The following is a 20,719-nucleotide window of genomic DNA, read 5'->3' on the forward strand; positions in this document are numbered from 1 at the left end:
ACTTTCAAGCCGACTCCGAACGCAGATATTTTTTATGAGGAGCTTTTTCCTGGCAGAAATACACTCGGAGGTTTGCCATTGCCTGCCGAGGGGCGACCGCTATTAGAAAAATCTTTTTCTTAAAATTGGTGGTAGTCACGCACCAACCCATTCGGCTACGGCGGCCGCCCTTTTGGGCTCTTGGATTAGTTTGCATAGATGGTGCAGTTTATTTTAAATAGAGCCTATTCCCGTTATATAAGAAATTAAGTACATACTTTTGGAGAAGAGAATGAACACTCTCCATCCACAACCCCATAAAATATTTTAACATAACAGATCTTGACCGTGTCCATTCAGTGTACTTGTAGCAGGTTTTTAAGATTCAATGGAGTTGAACTTAATTCTATTTTTAATTAGTCTAAGGAGTGTAAATGGATCTGTGTTTGAAGAGAGACTTGGCAAGATAGTGCCGCGAGACGAGCGGCTCGCCAAATTCTAAATAAATTTATGATTATTTGTTCGACTTAACCGAACGACGATGCGACGAAAATCTTGGAACGCCAAAGTGGGCCAAGAAGGAATATTTGGTTTTAGAGTTGCAAAGTTGTCCCCTAATACAAAACTTCTGTTAACGAGCTGATGAATAGAATATAGACATTTTAAACGCGAAAAAGGGTTCACCAAACTGCTTGGCTGTCATCTGATTGAAAATACCGAAACCAAATGGTTAATGCTGCAGTAGACGAAAGACACGTTTCCAGTGGTTTAGAGCTGAAGACCTAATATTGATTCATCAAAGTCACTCTCCTTTATGCAGGAAAAATGAGAGAAGTAAAGGACGTCGAAAAGCTGCCTTCAAAATAGGAAGCCAAAACAGATTTGTCACTTTCTTCAGGACTCTGCGCTCTCTTGCAATGCTCGCGCGCTCGCCGCAACCAAAAGTTAAAAGAAGAAATAAGATATGCCAAAATACGTGAGTTTGATACGCGGAACAAAGAGAGAAGTGCCCGAAAAAAAGCTCGGTGCCCGCATGAACTCCAAGAGGTATATTTATGGACGAATGCTTGACTGCTGGTTAGAGTTAAAGGCGTTAGAAGGAATAAGTTAGATATTTACATCGCTACACTTCTGGTTTGTAATTAGCGCCAGTTAAGGCGAGAAATGTATATTTTTTATCTCGCCCAAAATCGTCAATAAAGAATACGAAACTTCTCAAGACCTCCGTAGCGGAGTAATTATGCCGGATACACCGACAACGCATGCGTGTTTTATCATAAAACATCTGTAAAAATTAGAAGTGTTAAAATTCCGCGGCAGTCAATACCAAACCTAAGAGTACATTTGGATCATGAAAAGACTAGCCATTCGGAGTCAGCTGCAGCGCTGTCCTTGCGATGTCAGCCCGTGGTTTGCGCAATGTGTGTCCGATCCATTTTCACTTGCGACGCATAATTTCTATGTGAATTGGGGTCTACCCGGTATCCGGCCAAAGATCATCGTTGATTATAATATCAGGCCAGAATATCCGCATTATCTTTCGTAGGCAACGGTTTAGGAAGGATTTCAATGATTGTGATATGCTTGTCGTTAAGTTCCTTGTTTCACATCCATATAGAACAATATATACGCTATCATTAAATTTAAAAAGTAAAGAGTAAAAACTTTTGTCCCTGCTCCGGTACTGACATCATCCAGCTTAATTCCATTGGAAAGCGGTTTTTTTCATAATTCTATTGCGAGGATGAGCAAGCATTAAGGTTTATTTTGGCGACTAAATTTTGATAAATACAATTATATTGGGAGTCAACTTAATCGATGGTGTACCGATTACTGGAACCAAAAACAGAAGTAATTACTCTAGTAGCGATTGTCACTTGGCGCCATTAACAATTTTTCTATGAAAAAGTTTGAGAAACAGTAAACATCTATCACTCAGATTCGGCTTAAATTTGTACTGCTTTTAATTAATAGTAAAAAACCACAATAAATATCAATATTTGTGGGATAAGCTCGGGCTAAAAATGTACCACTTGTATAGGTATATGCAAAACTATGATTATCATCGATATGAAATAAGTGCTACATAAGTATGTATTCACCTTTTTGTGCTCTTATATATTTCATTTTATTTATGCTTCCCCCATTATGTATCTACATTATTTTTAGTGTGTTATTTCAAACTTTATTAGACAATAAAACCGTGGTTTTATATAATTCTAGTATGTAAATATGTATTTTTTATGCGTTTATTGCTTTCTTAGGAATGTTTTTTTATTGTTTCTATTTATTGTTATTCTTTTTTAATCGTATTCATTGCTTTTTCCCCAATTTTTCAACAACATTTATAACATTTCATTTTATTACATACACAATAAGGTTGTGAAGAGTTTTTTTATTGATTTCTTTGTACCAAGAAAATCTTTTATGACTTGTCAATTTTATGGAGACTTCGGTATATTTACCTTATTAGTTTTACCTAAGCAAATTCAATTTTATTGAAGTGCGAGAAAGTAAATTTATGCACACCTATCAGAATAGCGATTAAAATATGAGAGGAGGGTAGCTTGCAAGGTGCAAAATTTATATATTCACAGATATTTATACATGTTATTGACTGCGTGGTACTCTTTGGATTTGCTTTAGAATTTTTTTGTTTTTAAATTTTTCCCATAGATACCGACATATACATACATACATTCGAGCGTCAGAAGGTCAAGGCCGATGTATAAAATTTATTTCGGCTATAAAATATAAAAAAATGTTGCTGTATAATTTGAAGCAACATGCGAATAAATACTTGTTCGAGATGACTAATAAAAAATTTTATGTTTAGCAATGTCGTATTGATGCTTTCCTTGAAATGCATATGTAACACTTCTATGTTATGTATAAAGTTTTATATTTGTACGAAGTACGAGTACAAGGAATTTCAAAAAATATTTTCTTAGTTTTTTTTTTTTTTTTAATTTTCGGGCAAGTCTTGGACAAATGAGTGTAAGAATGAAATGTCATCTCATTAGAGCGTAAACACCAGAAGCCCTAGAATACAAAACAATTTATTCTTGCCCAAAATAAAACGTCAAAGTCTTGTTGTTTGACGTTGTTCTTAATTCCCCTTCTTCTTACACAGATCTTTTGACAGTTTTCACAAACTCGCCCGGAACTTTTTCCATGCCATTTCGGGCTAGTGATTTAGTGATTTCGACGCTCAAAGCACGACAAATCTAACAAGTTTTGTACATTTTTTAATTTGAATTCCATTTTTGCGAAAACTAACTTTCTACGAGGTTAAGTTAGGTTAGCCTGGTTGGCAATAAGCCACGCATAGATCTTTTGGTCCCTAGCGATACCAGATGGAGACCGACCTCTATGAATACCTAAAGTATACATCATGTAGGATGTCAGCGCTTTTGGCGAATCTAATCTTGATATGAATTTCCTACAAATATAGGGTGGGCCATGTAAAATTTGAATCGGCTATAAAAAAAAACGAATTAATATTTTTTCCAACTTTTTTTTTATTTTGAAGATTGAACATTGTCATTTATGAATGAAAAATAATATCGTTCAAATGACTGCCACGACTGGCTTTACAGTAGGCCATTCGATCAACCCAATTTTTAAGCACTTCGATTTCGTGTTTTAAAGCATCAATCGTCTCTGGATGGTTCGCATAGCATTTGTTCTTAACGGCTCCCCACAAAACATAGTCCAACGGGCTTAAATCACAGCTCGAAGGCGGCCAATTGATGTCGGAATTTCGGCTGATTATTCGGTTTTCAAAAACGGTAGCCAAAAGTTCGAGTGTAACTTTGGCAGTGTGACAAGTTGCACCGTCCTGTTGAAACCAAATGTCGTCCATGTAATCCTCTTCAATGTTTGGAAACAACTCGTTGAGCATGTCACGGTAACGCTCGCCATTTACTGTAACCGCGGCTCCTCGCTCATTTTCGAAAAAAAAATGGCCCGATGATGCCGTCAGACCAAAAACGGCACCAAACAGTGACTCGTTGTGGATGCATTTGCTTCTCTACAGTAACGTGTGGATTTTCTGAGCCCCAAATCCGACAATTTTGCTTATTGACGTAGCCATCGATGTGAAAATCAGAAAAGAAGAAGAAGACTCACCACTTTGGAAATAGGTTTTCAATATTTTCCAATTTTGTTCAAGCTCACAGCGTCACATTTCGTAAATGTCAAACCTTTAAGTAAATTATGATCACATTTGACATGTCATTCGTGTTACCATTCTCAAAAGAATAGGTGGTTCAAAAAGCAAACGCTATATGGCCCACCCTGTACTTATATGTATGTAATTGGCGCTTACACCCTTTTCGGGTGTTTGGCTGAGCTCATCTTCCTAATTGTGGCATGCGTCTTGATGTTGTTTCACAAGTGGAGGGATCTACACTATACCGACAGTTGATCTGTCTTCATCCAACTCGTTAGACATATCATTAAGGGTTCGATATGCCTCTTCATTCAATAATTGTTGTAGTTGAGTATCTTCGAACTTTTTCGGTGCCCATTCGCTATATTCATCACTCATGTCGAAGCGCCACTTTGGAACCGTTGAAACCACTTTATATGCGACACGTTTCAGCGGCACTTTTCTTTAAAAGGTAATAATGAAGCATAACTTCCTGAAAATGCTGTTTTTTCCGGACGAACGTAGACATTTTTAACGTCAGATAAAAACGGATCTTTACGCTTCAAACGAATGTCAACTACTGCGATCGAGACCTTACATATACACCTTCAAAACACCAGTATATTACTAGAGCGAACATAAAAATAGTATCAGCAGCGACACCTCTTTTACGAGGGCGCAAACTTATTCCCATACCCAATAAATAAAAAACGAATATTCAAAGCGTTGCCTGGGAATAGATCGAGAACTAATATCTTACCCAAATGAGTTAGTTCTGCGTTAGTTCCGAACTAATCTCATTTGCTACAGAGTGGTTTTAAAACATATAAAAATATATAAACACCGTCAGTTGGTACTAATTTAAAGTAAGAGCAGCAGAAAAATCCCCTTTACACCTTTTATATGTTCAATATCAAAATCTTCAAATAGGTATTTCAATACTACAGAAGCACAAACTTATCCAAAAATAAAGAGTGGACCAATGATTTATATCTGAACTACATATTGTTTTTAACGTGTTAGTTAAAATACACAGGTAATAAAACTGCGGCCGCCGTAGCCGAATTGGTTGGACGGGTTGGTGCGTGATTACCATTCGGAAGTGCACGGAACAAAAAAACAAAAGTTTCTAATATTTTCTAATGCTCAATCACCTTATGGAACTGTAAGGAAATTACGTTCTAAATTCGGTAGAAGAGAATCACCTCAGTGCAATTTGTGCATCGATTTGTGGCACGTCAGCGTGGAAGGATTCCTATTAAATACTGGATATCTGTGGGCTATTTGGTGTGGAATGGACTTCCACAACATTTGAAAATGTGCTAAAAAATTGAGTTTGTCGTATCGGCTACTGCAACGCCAATTGCATGAAGTACTGTTTCATAACTTAGATAATTAAAAACCCATATTTATAAAAAATCCTTCGTTTCTTACTTAAAGCTATTTCAAACGTTAGATGGCTCATCCTGTTTACTCGTATATATGTACCTATGAACCGTGAGTTAATACGTTTATATCTATGAGTATATTCGCTAGCTACTTCAGAGGCACAGCGTGGCTGAGACACCGACAAGCAAATACGTATGTGTGCATAAGTAGAACCAGTTCAATACAGTACAAACACGAGAGAGGAAAGCTTAATACTAAGATACTCGAAAATTTACGCCTAAGTAGCAAACAATTTTAGTTACTTAGTTCTCGTATTTGTTGTTAAACCGACAAATTTTTACTGTTTACCATCGAACGTGAATAAATACAAATGTAAACAATGGTAAGCGGCAAAGATCAAAAATATCATCTTTTTTCAAAACAGCGACGATGATGTCGGCAATAGCAACGACAAATACGACTTACTTAATAGATACTACTTGCGGCTTTGAAAAAAGTTGATTACAAAAAAAAAAAAAATGTGTTAAATATGTATGAAATGGCTCCGTAGCGCAACGAATCCAAATATGCTGGATTAGAGTGAGTTGAAGGAAATGAAGCGGGGAAATTGATGATAATGTCAGGCAAAACATGAGATGACTTTTAAGACCGCAGCTGAATAGTTGGGCGTTAGAAGTGTAGTGAAAACAATTTACCTAACTGGGATGCAACGTTTTTCCCGATTTTACCTTTTGCAAAGGGATGAAGACAAACTCATTTCATATATAGATACATACGTGTATGTATACTGTTGTTTTTTTTTTGCACAAATCATTTTTGACAGCAACAATACGGTGAAGGTCCTTGACAAATACATAAGATATTTAGCATCACAATACAGGAATATATGGATAATTTTTACTTTCATGCCAAATGTATATATCTATGCATACATATTGTACGTAGGTATACGCATACGAAAAAGTCAGGGGTTCAAACTCACCGTAACCAGCGACCACAGCAAATCGTTCATGTTTACACGCAGGATAATAAAGTACAAAAAAAGACCAACAACAACACAGTAGCAATTTACGAATTGTCATATACAAAATGGTTTTTCAATTAGTACTACGAACACACTAAAGCGCCTCATTGTTAGACGCCATCAGTGCGCATACGCATGGCAGCCATAAAAACAAACTAAAGAAACAGGCAAAAGTTCTCATATACATACATACAAACATATATTCATAAATATCCCCGTATACGCAAACAGGCCACATTCTGGCAAATGGCGATGCAGACAATGCCGTTGGCAATGCAAAAGTCATGCTTCTATGCCCACAAAACATGTCAAAATTATTTATTACATCAAACCCAAACCATTTGAGGCGACCCTTCAAAAACGAAATAAAACAAACGAATGAAAAAACAAAAGCAATAAAAATCCTACAATTCCAACAGCCTTGCTGGCGCTTTAATGTCTCATAGAATAAAGCAGGGGAAGTAGGAAGGGCGGAAGGAAGCAAGTCAACACAACTGTGGCTACAGTGAGAGCAGTAACGTGACAGTGACAACGACAACGAGTTGCTTGTGGGCAGCAATGCATGTGTGCGTGTGATAAAATATTATAAGTACCCTGCAGGAAAAACAATTAATATACAAGTGGTGTATCAGGTATTTATTTATCAGTAACAACTAATTGCAATTCTCACTCTATTCCCTGTAAATAAACTGACTTATTTATCATGGCGATATCATACCTACCGTTTTGCGCCGATTCCGAACGACGGAAATTTTTTTATGAGGAGCTTTTCCGTGGCAGAAATATAGTTGGAGGTTGGCCACTGCTTGCTGAGGGGCGACGGCTATTAGAAAAAACTTTTTCTTCATTTTGATGCTTCACGGAGACTCGATCCTACGTACTCCGAATTCCTAATGGCAGTCACGCAGCAACCCATTAGGCTACGGCGGCGGTATGGATTAACAATTTGAAAAAATCACCTTCAAATATATTTAATTTTTTTATTATTTGAATTGTTTTTATTTGACAACTTAAAAATGTATTATATTTATTTTCAACTGCTTTGAAGTAAAATCCAATATAGGGCGAGCAAGTGTACATATTGCAGAGTGGGTAAGATTTATTAAGTCATTTTTGAGTTAGGCGCGTTTACTCAAAAGTGGAGTATTTGTCAAAAAGTGCGTAATATTTTTTTTTTTGGACTCATCATTTGTACCAAATTTGTGTAATTTTGAATCACCATTACGATTTAGGTGGGTGTGGTTATTGGCCAATTTCGCTTATTTTCAGAACCAAACTACCTGGGATAAAGATTAATATTTGTAGCGAATTTCATTCAAATGTACATATTAATTTTTGTTATCGAGTTATCAAGCGCGCAGACAGAAGGGCGGGCGAACAGACATGGCTAAGTCCACTCACCGAATGATTGCGAGTGTTCTGGTATAATACGTCTATATTTCTCCATAAATTTAAGGTATTTGTGCATTGGAGGGCTACATGAGCTCCCACCAAACAAATAGCAATGAAAAGACAAAGATCATAAAGAAAATATACGATAAGTTCACCGGCACTCGTGAGCATGGAGAGCATCAACTCGTATAGCAGTTCTGTACACAAGTCCACACGCGAATCGGATTCTCATGCACGTTCCCGTAATCCAGCTTGTCCTCGCTATCCTCATCGTTTTTTTACTGTCAATTGTCGAGGTGTGTTCGCCACAGTCATTTTGAAGTTTGTTCAATTCTTGTTGCTTCCCTTAATTTTATTTTATTGTTGTCTATGATGTTTTAAAATTTTACCTTTTCACTCTAACATCTTACTCTAGTGCATAAGTTTCTCGCATCGAAGCGTCCAATACCACTCTCAGTTGCTTCAGGAATGGGTGAACGTGAAGAACGCGCAGTGGTCATTTCTGTAATTTTCATATTTGGCTACTAAAAAATCGTTCAACACTTTTTAATGGGAATTGCTTTTTCGTGATTTTAATTAAAAAGTATCTCAATTCAATTTAACGCATTCTTGTTGTATAGAAGGTGATTGAAGTTCAAAAAATAAATAATCAGATATCACTTGCATTGGAAATCTACAGATATCGTAAGAAAAGTCTAACAGACTTGTTAAAAATTTACCTGCGAATTTGAAAAAAGAACTTTCGGAAAAAACCGTAAGCACGTTAACTACACTCACGCATTTTCTTTAAGTGAAATGTCAATATTAGAAGTTATTGTATCTTATAATTACATTATAATTGCATTAATACTTCATTTATTTGAAAACAAACTCGCATATTTACAAAAGCAAAGTTACAAACAAATAATTTATAAAAAATCGTGCACTCAATTTGCGCTTTGTTGCCAAATGTGGAAATGATGGGTGTTTAATATTCAGATCACAATCCATTATTTTGGATTACACTTTGTAGAGGTCTTGACAGACTCGCCACTAAGCGTTTCAATAGTTCCCGGGGAAAATTATTCCATTCATACGCGCGAGACCGGAGCTCCTTATTCGCTTATTAGAAGATGATCTAACATATTTTGCCAATTGTCATTTGATATGGGCCACAAATTCTGGAATGGATTTAGATCCAGAGTTTGCAGTGGCACCTCCAACAACTGAATTTTTTGTTCTGCCAGCAATTTTTTTCACAATTTTGGCAGAGCGCTTCAGATCGTTCGTTGTCTTATTGGAACACAACCTTCTCTTCTGGATAAGCACTCATATCAACAAAGGCCGGTAAATTTCAAAATATGTAGATAAAACCCATTCCTTATAATTCGATTTATTTTCGCAAAAGGTCGTACGTTCCACCAAGGGAAGCAGCCCTTTGCTTAGCGAGGTATCGTTGCACTCGTTGGCGACGCCAGCAATATTGCTTGCCCCGGTCGTCCTCATATATTCTACAATAGCATAAAATTAGTTTGGAGAAAAGGAATTCAAGTTAGCGTTTCATACTAAAAAAAGTATTATGTTGTTTTTTGTGTATTCCATTCCCTTGCCAGTTACAGGGTGTTAACCCTGAAAGTCTACAAATAGAAAATTCGACACGTTTTACAGTTTTTAAACAGAATTTTTGAAAAATTGGATTTATTCTTTGCATTTTCTTAAAGTATAATATCTTAAAAATATTGTGTTAAAATTTGAAGTGAGTCCGACAAATACTTTTTGAGTTATTCAACAATTTTTTCGGGTCTCTGACTACCCCTAACCCCTGAGGGCGAAAATGCAAGCTAAAATTTTGAATGACGTTTATGATTCCAATTCTATAACAGCTAATTACGTGCAGTTTTGGTTTCATCGATTCCGTTCAGACGTTTTTGGTATTAAAGAAAATGTCGAAAATCTAAAAGCAATAATCGAAAAATTTACGCAAAAATAATCAATTTCTTTTTCCATAAACTAATATCTTCTGTTTTAGACAGCGTTCTGGTTCCTTAAGTAATATTTAAATTAATTTGTTTGCCATATTCGCAAGGACTGTTCACTTTTAGTTACTTCTAGGATGTTTTACTTATATTTGTTTTGCAAACAATCTTTGGCTCACGCTCAACTTTTATTAATTTTCACAATCATTTCATTCTTTGAAAGAAATATGAACTTGCATATAACTTGCATTGCCAGGTTTCTTGTGAAAACCAGCGTCGGTTACTCATGGATTTTTAAATTATTTTTTTGAAATGTTTGTAATTTTTTAAATACGTATTTTGTTTTTTTTTTGTAAATACGAGGGTTTGATTTATATTCAGTAGAGTGCTCCCACAAAATATTATTACAAAGTTAGTTACTTATTTGTTTTTCTTTGCAAGGTCATAATTTATTGAAATAGAATTAAAATCTTCAGCCAGATAAGTTGTTATTTATAGGTTTCTACGCAGAACTTATATTAGAGTCCACTAAATCGGCTAAATAAAAAATATTAAAAATATAACAAAATATTTAAACCCGATTTAGCTACAACACACACAAGGACACACAAGTAAGGAAGTACTAAATTCAGCCCGGGCCGAACTTTATATGCCTACACACATTTTAGTAAAATTTGATTTAGCTGCCTGTTAATTTTTGGAATTAAAGAAACTCATAGACAGTGAGAGTCATATGTAGCTTGGAACAACAGAGATACAGACGAAAATTTAGTCTTAACATCTAAAAAGTGAGCGAGGTTTTTATCTCATCTCAATAATACTTATATCGGATCTAAAAGGTCGGAAAGCAATATATGTAACTTACTACGGTTGAGTGAGTTTTATTAAGTCGTTATCAAGTGGCACCACTTATTTTCCATAAAATTTCTTTCATCGCATTTCTGTTTTTAGGTTTATCAAATTTATGAAATTTTGAATAATTGGTGGGCGCGTTTATGGACCATTTGCACCAAACTATTTACCAAAGAGTTCAACAATATTACCAGCGCCATAGTACGTCAAAAATTCGAAAGATCTTCCAATACCCATGGTAAACGACGAATACTAAATTAGCAGCGAAAAATATTTCTCAAAATTGAAGACCCACCCGAATACTCTTGTCTAGAACAGAGAGATCGCACCGCGTTAAATGGGAATAAGTGAAAAACAGAGAGTTCATTCAACGGACTAACAAACAATTAAATTAGATTAATATTTAGAAACTGAATGCTAGACTTAAGTTTACTCATAAGTGATTAAGTAAATAAAAACATATATTTAAAAAAAGAGGCACTACTTATACATATATGTACCGACGGTCATTGAAATATATTAATTTTTGCTCGAGTTGTCGTGCGCACGTGCGGACAGACGTGGTTAAATCGACTCTTCTCATCATTCTAAGCCTTTAGGTACAATATATAAGTATGTACACACAAATGTACAATATATGGCTATATCAACCTCGATTTCTTTATGCGGCCGCCGCAGCCGAATGGGTTGGTGCGTGACTACCATTCGCAATTCACAGAGAGAACGTCGGTTCGAATCTCGGTGAAACACCAAAATTAAGAAAGAAAAAAAAAATTTTTTCTAATAGCGGTCGCCCCTCGGCCATGTCAAACCTCCGAGTGTATTTCTGCCATGAAAAAGCCCCTCATAAAAATATTTGCCGTTCGGAGTCGGCTTAAAACTGTAGGTCCCTCCATTTGTGGAACAACATCAGGACGCACACCACAAATAGGAGGAGGAGCTCGGCCAAACACCCAAAAAGGGTGTACGTGCCAATTATATATACATATATTTTTTCTTTGTGTTTTTGGTCGACCTCCTCAAGTGCGCACGGGTACTAAAGCGGCGCACATAAACAAATCCAAAACACATACAAATTTGAATATTTCGACCAAAATCTGGAGATTAAAGTATAAAATATTACTTTGTATACATATATCATATACTCTAAAACGAGCGGAGCAGCCGCACCAAAAGTCAACAACTTTTTCAATATAATTTACATAAAAAAAAATTTTATTTATGTTTTAATTCGAATTTAATGAAATTTGTGAAGCTACCAGCGCATTGCAAAAGTGTTGATTTATAAAATATGTGTATTTGCGGATGCTTCGTTTTTCTTTTTTTTTTCTTTATAGCACAGAGCGGGTAATTAAAACGTTAAGATTAAATATTTAGTTGTAAATATGTATGTATGTGAACATCTAGTTTTTGCGACCTTTAAAGTTTTTTTTATTATATTCGAAGCCAGTTCGCCTATGTTTGGAAAAACTATGATCGAAATTGTCATTCAGTAAAATTGTTTGTCTTAAAAATCCAGGAGGGCAATAGCAAACCTCCGAGTGCATTTTTGCCATGACAAAGTTCCACATAAAAATACCATTTGCCGTTCCGAGTCGGCTTAAAAGAAATAGGTCCCTCCTTTTGTGGAACAACAGCAAAACGCACGTCACAAATAGAAGGAAAAGCTCGGCCAAACATAAAAAAAAAACGTTAGCGCCAATTATTTATATATGTATGTAGAAATCTCACTAATTTGTAACAGATTTTTTTGCTTAGTTGAACTTCGTGCGTTTTCCATTTTTGTTCATCTACTTACTTACCCAGGAGCCAAAAACACAGCAACGTTATTATAATTATAATTTATATACGCCACTTTATACTCTTACACGTACAAGTACATATCTATATATGTATGTAGGCGAATCTACAAACATGTATGCCCAAATGTCAGAATGTACATATATTTAGAATAAGATTAGCATTTTATTAAATATCATTTGGCAGCCGAGTTTGTGCAAGATTTAGCCGGTTCATAAATATGTATTCATAACGCTCTAAAGCGCCAGCGACTAACTCAACTATTTCACATGAGAGCGCATACAATAACAACAATTACCATCTAACTGATTAACCAAGTAGGCACCTCTACCATGCCACAAAACCGCTCAACACCATCGGTGTCGGCTTCTAAGAGCCAACATTCTAATAAATATGCAGAGGCTTCTTAGTTGTTCGATAGTTACCTTTGGGACTCTATTCAATTATGATACTTTTTATTGCTCTGGCTTAATACACAGAATTCATGACATAACGTTTAACATACAATTCGCGTATATCTTTGCTTCTTTTATTTTTAAGACTTTTCCCGGAATGCTTTATAAGAACTCCCATTTATTTATGCTGCAGTACGAGTACCATACATGTATGTACATATATACATACAGGGTGGCCAATATAGTGATTGTTTTTTATCATATGCTCCTGGAACTCCTGACAGAAAGTCAATATTAAATTGTTGCGGAACGAAATGAATCGCTTTTCACTTGAACAACGTTGGGAAATATTCGTATTGAATTTCCAAAGTCATTGGTGTGTAGCACAAACAGCGAGTTTATTGAAAAAAACTCAATAAGTGTTCTGTGTTTCATTTAAAAACAAGATTTTAAGGTCGATGTTGACCACTTTTTATCCGGTGTTTTGCTTTGGAAGCGTAAAATTCAAAACCTTTTACTTGGCTTCTCACTATTTCACTTAATCAGAGGGCTTGTGTCTTTTCACGTTGTTGATAATTGTGGCGCTTTCTTATTATCAGGCAATAATTTCGCATTCATAATTCATAAAGATCTACATCTAAACATCTCCTTTATTTCTCCATTGCTTTTCCTTTTATTTTACCAAATCGGATTACTTTCTCATAATACGTAATATTTGTTTAGTATAACATTCATCTTTGCAAATTTTTGGAAACTTATATTGTTAAATCTTTACCGAAAATGATTTGTTGTTGGCTTGTTGGATATAAATAGCATGGTCTTCAAGCTTTTTCACAAATAAAAGTCGCGAGATGTTGATTTGGTTGGTCTGGGTACCCAATTAAAACCGCCATTTTTCGATATCGGCTGTGGGTTGTTCACCCAATAGTAATTGCAAATGTGCCTTGAAAGAAGAAGATGTTTTGACAATACGAACAGGGCAGCAATATACAAATAAACAAAGTTCAAATTCTATTACTAAAAGTCTGTAGTAAACAAAAAAGTTACTTTGGTGGCATGCAGAGAAGATGCTTTTATAATATCTTTCATTGAAAATCTGCCAAACCTTATAAAATTCTAGTAAGCCTGCGAAATCCCACTAGCATATCCGCCCTTGCATGCGTATTCATAATTATCCACTTGCATATACATAATTATTTACTTGTACATGTATACCTTTACATATTATACATATCTTCAAATATTCTGAAGTTTTATTTTAGTACTAAATTATTTGAGTATTAATTTCTCTATTCTCTTTTAGACTGAGCTGCGTTCATGCGCGGCGTGTGGGGAGCCAATCTCGGATCGGTTTTTTCTTGAGGTTGGCGGTTGCTCATGGCATGCCACCTGCTTGCGGTGTTGCATCTGCCAGTGTCCGCTCGACAGACAACAATCGTGTTTCATTCGCGAACGGCAAGTCTATTGCAAGGCGGATTATGGCAAGTAAGTAAAATATTTTTGTGATGCATTCGTATGAGAATGTGGCATTTATAAATATTGTAATACTTTTTTTGCATTAGTTAAAATAATTAAAACTAAATGTTCGAGATTAAGGCATATAGAAAGTTCATAAAATGCTTGTATGTACTCTGCGACCGAATAGAAATAGGCTCTCCTATAAATTTTGCAGTATGCATTTAGTTTGCCGGCCGCCGTCGGTGTATGGCTTAGTGCGCGAATTCTATTCGCTGGTGCTCGGGTTCGAAACCCTGGGCATGAAATATCAAATTAAAGCAAAAGCGTTTGCTATGGCAAGCCTTTGAGTGTATTTCTGCAAAGTTCAAAGTCCTCGAAACAAAAAACCGTAAAACATCAGCACCAAATCAAAATCAAATCGAAAATCCGCAAAATTTCATTCTACTGAACTTCTTAGAAAGAATTCGTATATATTTCTTATTCATAAATATACTCGCCCTCTGGTTCGATACACCATTTTGTACCCAAGTAATCAAACTATCCGTGCTCTTGTTTGGAGTGTTGGTTAGGGTGGTGCTTATAGGGGGCTGAAAGACGTCAATTCACCCATGACGGTCCCTTTTTATCCACAAATGCAGTTTGCATACTGATAATTTTTTTTTTTTGTGTTTTTGTATTTTGTTTTGTGTCAAGACAAACTAGCAAGTACAGCACTCAAACTAGGGTTTCCTTTCTCGTTTTCTTTAAATCTGCCCGACCTCCGAAAAAATCTCAATAGATCTTGTGGTGCCAAGGTGGTCGCTACTTAACCCATCAGCGCAAAAGACCTTAAGCGTGATTCGAGCGAAAGCCGGGCAAACACACAGAACGTGGTCCGCCGTCTCTTCCTCCGCTCCACTTGTTGGGCAGAGTCTCAGATGCCTAACTTTCCCTTGTGCTTCACCCATAGAAATTGGCTCATCATCAGTTCAACCAGGAGCCTTCAGTTCCTTCTGCTTAATGACAGTAAGATCAGCGACAGTCGGTCGGACAAGACAGATAGAATCAGTTTTGTCCATCTGTAGCCTCTCTCAGCCGGCCAAACTCGTTTGTGGGCTGAAGTAACCCAGCATTCCACGTACCTATACACCAGAGCCAGAACCGTGCTTGCTTCTGGGGCCACCCGTGAAAATGTGAAAACAGTGTTTGGCAGGCTCATTTTCTGATTTGGACCACAATTGAGTCTCTGGTAACACCACACTGTATCTCTTTTCGAGTATGACTCTTGAATGGCATGGAGTCAAGGGGATGGAGAGGATCGTTAGATCGAAGTCCAATGTCGTTGTTCAATGGGGGACGGCCCATTAAGATTCCCATTGTGTTTCAGCCTGCAGATGGTCTTCAAGGTCTCTCCTTGGATGAAAACAACAAGTGGTGGTAGACTAACTAGAGCATCTAATGTCGGGCCTGAAGTAGTCGGAGAGATGGTCATAGTGCGTGGTAGTCTCTATAAGGTCCTCCTGACTTCCACGAGAGAGAGTCTACTCACCCAGACCACTGATGAATAGGTGATAATAGGTCTTATCGTAGCTATGTAGATCCATAGGATCTTGCAAGGAGAAAAGCTCCACGTTTTCCAAAGATACCTTTTCACTTTCACAAGGCTACACTTCCACTGCTTTAAATGTCTTTATTTCAACGTGTGACTTCAAAAGAAGTTTACTATCGAGGATTACTCCATGATAATTGTTGTTTTGGATAGCTGGATTGTGACTCCTTTTAGCTTAGGTTCTGGCACATATTACTCTTTGTCCAAGATAGTTTGGTATTTCTAGTTTTCGGTTCAGTTTTTATTATGTTAAGACTAAACTTCCTTTCGTTCCTCTGATGTTATAAGTAATAACACTCATTGTCTACCAAAATGTGTGCGGAAATATAAAGTTCGGTCCGGACCAAATTTAGACTTCCATACTTTTTTTTGTAAAGAGCGTATATTTGGAATATCTGTAATAAAATATTTACAATATCTACGCTTAATTAAATTGTTTGCTGCAAGCACTTGTTTACTTAAAACTTTCCATGCAGATATTCGAATAGTTAACAGCTTGCGTAATTGTAGCTTTTCACACACACATATCTACACGCGAGTTATATATTATAAGTAACTTTCCCCTTTCGCTCTCGCTCTCTTCATTATCTAACTGTAATAATTAGCTATGTAAGTTATATATTTAATTGTTGTAATTGTTGTAAGAATAAATGGGGAAATCATTCTCTCTTCATTTCAAGTATAAATCTAACTGTTAAAATAAATTGAATAAGTATAGTTTTTAATGTTAAAAGTAGTCTTCAAAGTCACCTTGAAGAGTAAAGACAAATTCAAACTTGTGCTATTTTAATAAAGATAAATTAAATTATAATAAACTAAAAAAATAAAACTTCAACAATTTATTTTATTTTCAAAAATAAATTTAACTGGCGACGAGGATGGGATATGTTAGTTAAAACATATCCAGTGATAATCGGCAAAAGAAAAGGTTAAATTTTTCAACAAACCGATGTGAACTGCAAATTACAAGCGATTTTGGTGTACCAAAAAAGTAGCGCTAAGTAGAAGAAGAAAACGGAACAGTAAAGGAAATTTTTTAATTCATCTGTAGAAAAAGTACGGTTAAAATTGTAAAAGTGATCGAAAAATATATAAGAAGGACGAGTTGGTAAAAGTCGCTAAAGTGTGGCAAAAAGCGAAATTTTTGTAAACTTAAAAACTAAAAACTAAACTAAAAAATATTAAGTGTAATAACTAATCCGAAAAAAAAGAATTGCAAATAAGAAAAAAGATTTGCTTCGTAAAAAAAAAAACAAAAAAAAAAGGAAAAGAAATTACTAAAAGTTAACGGAAAAAGAGAAGAAAGTGTACGGTGTGCATTCCAGTGCTAACGGCGTGAAAGACGAAAGAGAAAGCAAGCCAGCTATCATTAGAGAAAGCAGCAGAGCAGCGTGTGCTTAGAACAACAACAACACCCACAATGGCTTTGACGTTAGCTGAGAGCTTGCGTGAAGCGAGGAGCTTGCCTGCATTTAACGGGAGCAGTGAATATACGCTCAGCAACTACCTGAGGGACGTCGCAACTGTGTTGCAGCTAACGCCAGCAGAACATGTACAGACAATAAAAACAGTATTAAGCAACAGACTGCAAGGTAAGGCGTTAAAGGCGGTTGAAACCTTATTTAACCCTACATGGGAGGGTATAATAGTTAAGCTTAAGGAGGAATTTGGAGTAAAAAGAAGTTTTTTTAATTTAAGAAGTGACGCTCTAAACGAAGAAGCTAGAAACATTGAGGAATTACATTATAAATTAAGTAAAATTTTAAGTTTAATGAACACAAAGTATAGCTTAGAACCTGACATTTTGTATACACCTGAAAATAATGAAAAATTAATTTTTGATATTTATGTAAACTACTTACCTATTAGTATTAAATCTCTTTTGCTACAAAATAATATTAGATCTATTAACATAGCTTATACATTTTATTTAGAAAATAATTTATTAAAAGATATAAAACTAGTAAATAATAAACAAGCGAATAGTTTTGCGTATAAAAGTTTTCAAAACAATAATGTTTTTCGAAATAACAATACCTTTCCAAATAATAACTTTCAAAATGCAAATAATTCATTAAATAGGAATGGTTTTCAAAGATTTCAAAATTCAAGCACCTTTCCTAATTATAGTAGCCGTAATAACAGAAATAATAGTGGTGGTTTTAATAATTGTAACAGAAATTTCAGAAATTTTCAAACGCAAACTTTTAACACTTTTAACAGAAATAATCAGCAACAACAAACCCAAAATTATGACTTAGAAAATTTTAGTAATTTACGACAAAATCAACAAAATTCATATAATAGACATTTAAGTAATAATGAAGAACCAATGGAAATTGATGCAATTCACGTTACAGAAAATTTTCCTGTGCAGCCTCGAAATTATCATTACCCATAGTAATATTAACTATAAATAATACAAAAACAAGATGCCTAATTGATAGTGGTGCTGCTACTACCCTCGGAGATTATAATTTTTTTTCCAATATAGGAATAAAGAAAAGTTTAATAAAACCAATTTTATTAAATACCCTGGTCGGTAATAATATTATTATAGATGAAGTGATAGTAAATGTGCCGGATGAATTTAAAGAAAAAAATAGCACCATGTCTGTTAAATTAATTAATTTTATTGATAAAAAATTCGATTGCATAATAGGAATAAATATTTTACAGCCCTTTGGAGCTATAATAGATTTTCAAAATAATACTCTTAAAGTAAATAATAACGAAATAAAACTAATTGACTATAAATTTAACATTTCTTATGAGGAAATTAATTATATAGAAAAATTTGAGCTGGATAAATTCAAAGATTTAATGCCTACAAACTTAAATAAGGAAGAAAATAAGTTATTAGAAAATTTTTTACATAAAAATAAAAAGACGTTTTATATTAAAAACCAAAATTTAACTACAACTACCTGTGTAAAACATAAAATAATAACTACTTCTAATAAAATAGTATACTGCAAGAATTATAGGCATCCACAGATTTTAGAAAATGAAATAGAAAAGCAAATAAATGAAATGTTAAAAGAAAATATAATACGCCCCAGCAAATCGCCTTATAATTCCCCTTTGTGGATTGTTAAAAAGAAGTCCGATAATTCGAACCAGCAGAAATGGCGATTAGTTATAGACTTTAGGAAGCTAAATGAAATAACTGTGGATGACAAATTTCCTCTGCCAAATATAGAGTCATTATTTGACAAGTTAGGTAAGGCGCAATATTTCTCGTCCTTGGACCTTGCGAAAGGCTTTCATCAGGTTTTGATGGAGGAAAGCGACATTGAGAAAACGGCTTTTTCAACGCCCCGTGGTCACTTCGAGTTCATTCGAATGCCCTTCGGTCTCAAAAACGCGCCCGCTACATTTCAGCGAATGCTAAACTACATTTTGGCTGATTATATAAATAAAATTTGTATAATTTATATGGATGATATACTAGTCTTTTCAACCTCGCTAACCGAACACTTAGAAAGCTTGCAAAAGGTATTTAATAAACTGAATGACTACAATTTAAAGGTTCAAATAGATAAGTGTAGATTCTTATCGAAAGAAACAAACTTTCTTGGTCATATCATAACAAATAATGGGATAAAGCCCAACCCCGAGAAAATTAATATAATACAAAACTTGGAGCTACCAAAATCAGTAAAAGAAATTAAATCGTTTTTAGGTTTAACCGGATATTACCGGAAATTCATTAGAAATTATTCCTTTGTTGCTAGCCCTATAATAAAATATTTAAAAAAAAATAGTAAAATTGATATTAATGACAAATCTTATATTGACGCTTTCGAAAAATTGAAGAAAATTTTAACAAATCCACCAATATTATGCTATCCAGACTTTAATAAAAAATTTGTATTGACCACGGATGCAAGCAATGCTGCTATTGGCGCGGTGTTAAGCCAGGATGGCAAACCAGTAAGTTACGCCAGTAGGACTTTAAATGGACATGAAAAAAACTACTCAACGCTAGAAAAAGAATTATTAGCCATTGTATGGTCAGTGAAATATTACCGTCCATACCTTTTTGGTCGAAAGTTTCTAGTTCAAACTGATCATCAGCCTTTGAAATGGCTTTATTCACTTAAAGAGCCCAATTCTAGAATCATCCGATGGAAAATATTATTAGATGAATTTGATCTCGATATTGAATATATTAAGGGAAAGGAGAATAAGGTAGCTGATTTTTTGAGCAGAGTTGAAGTAAATCATAGTACGGAAGAAAATGTAAATATTAATTTCTTTAGAATAAATAAAATTGTTAATAAATATAGGACGCAAATAAGAATAGTTAAAAATAAAAATAAAGAAACCGAAATACTTTTTAAAAAATATAAAATAATATATGTGTCTGAGAATGACTTAAATAATACTCATTATTTGAATGATTTATTTAGACGTGAAATAAAAAGAGGAAAAATTGGGGTATACTCGGAGCTTGACAATAATAAATATAATATAATACAGAACAAATTAATTGAATTATTTTCTAGTAACAATAAAATAAATTTCATAAATTGTACAAAAGTTGCTAGTGATATTGAATCCGAGGAATCTTTATTGAATATCATTGATGATATTCATATTAAAGGTAACCATAGAGGAATCCAGGAGAATTTCGAAGAATTAAAAGATAATTATTATAATCCTAAATTATTAAAATTTATAAATAGATATTGTAATAACTGCAGAATATGTAATGAAAACAAATATGAC

At 34.7% G+C, this 20,719-nt stretch overlaps 1 protein-coding gene across 1 annotated transcript in view; it reads left to right on the top strand.

The window, feature by feature from the left end:
- LOC129242864 (LIM/homeobox protein Awh) overlaps positions 1-20,719 on the top strand; it is a 99,610-nt gene that overhangs the window by 53,234 nt on the left and 25,657 nt on the right. The window contains exon 2 of the mRNA XM_054879756.1: positions 14,243-14,424. Coding sequence (XP_054735731.1) covers positions 14,243-14,424 — 182 coding nt within the window. The remainder of the gene's footprint in view (positions 1-14,242; positions 14,425-20,719) is intronic.

This window comes from Anastrepha obliqua, chromosome 3 (assembly GCF_027943255.1).
Source record: "Anastrepha obliqua isolate idAnaObli1 chromosome 3, idAnaObli1_1.0, whole genome shotgun sequence".
NCBI classification, from domain to species: domain Eukaryota; kingdom Metazoa; phylum Arthropoda; class Insecta; order Diptera; family Tephritidae; genus Anastrepha; species Anastrepha obliqua.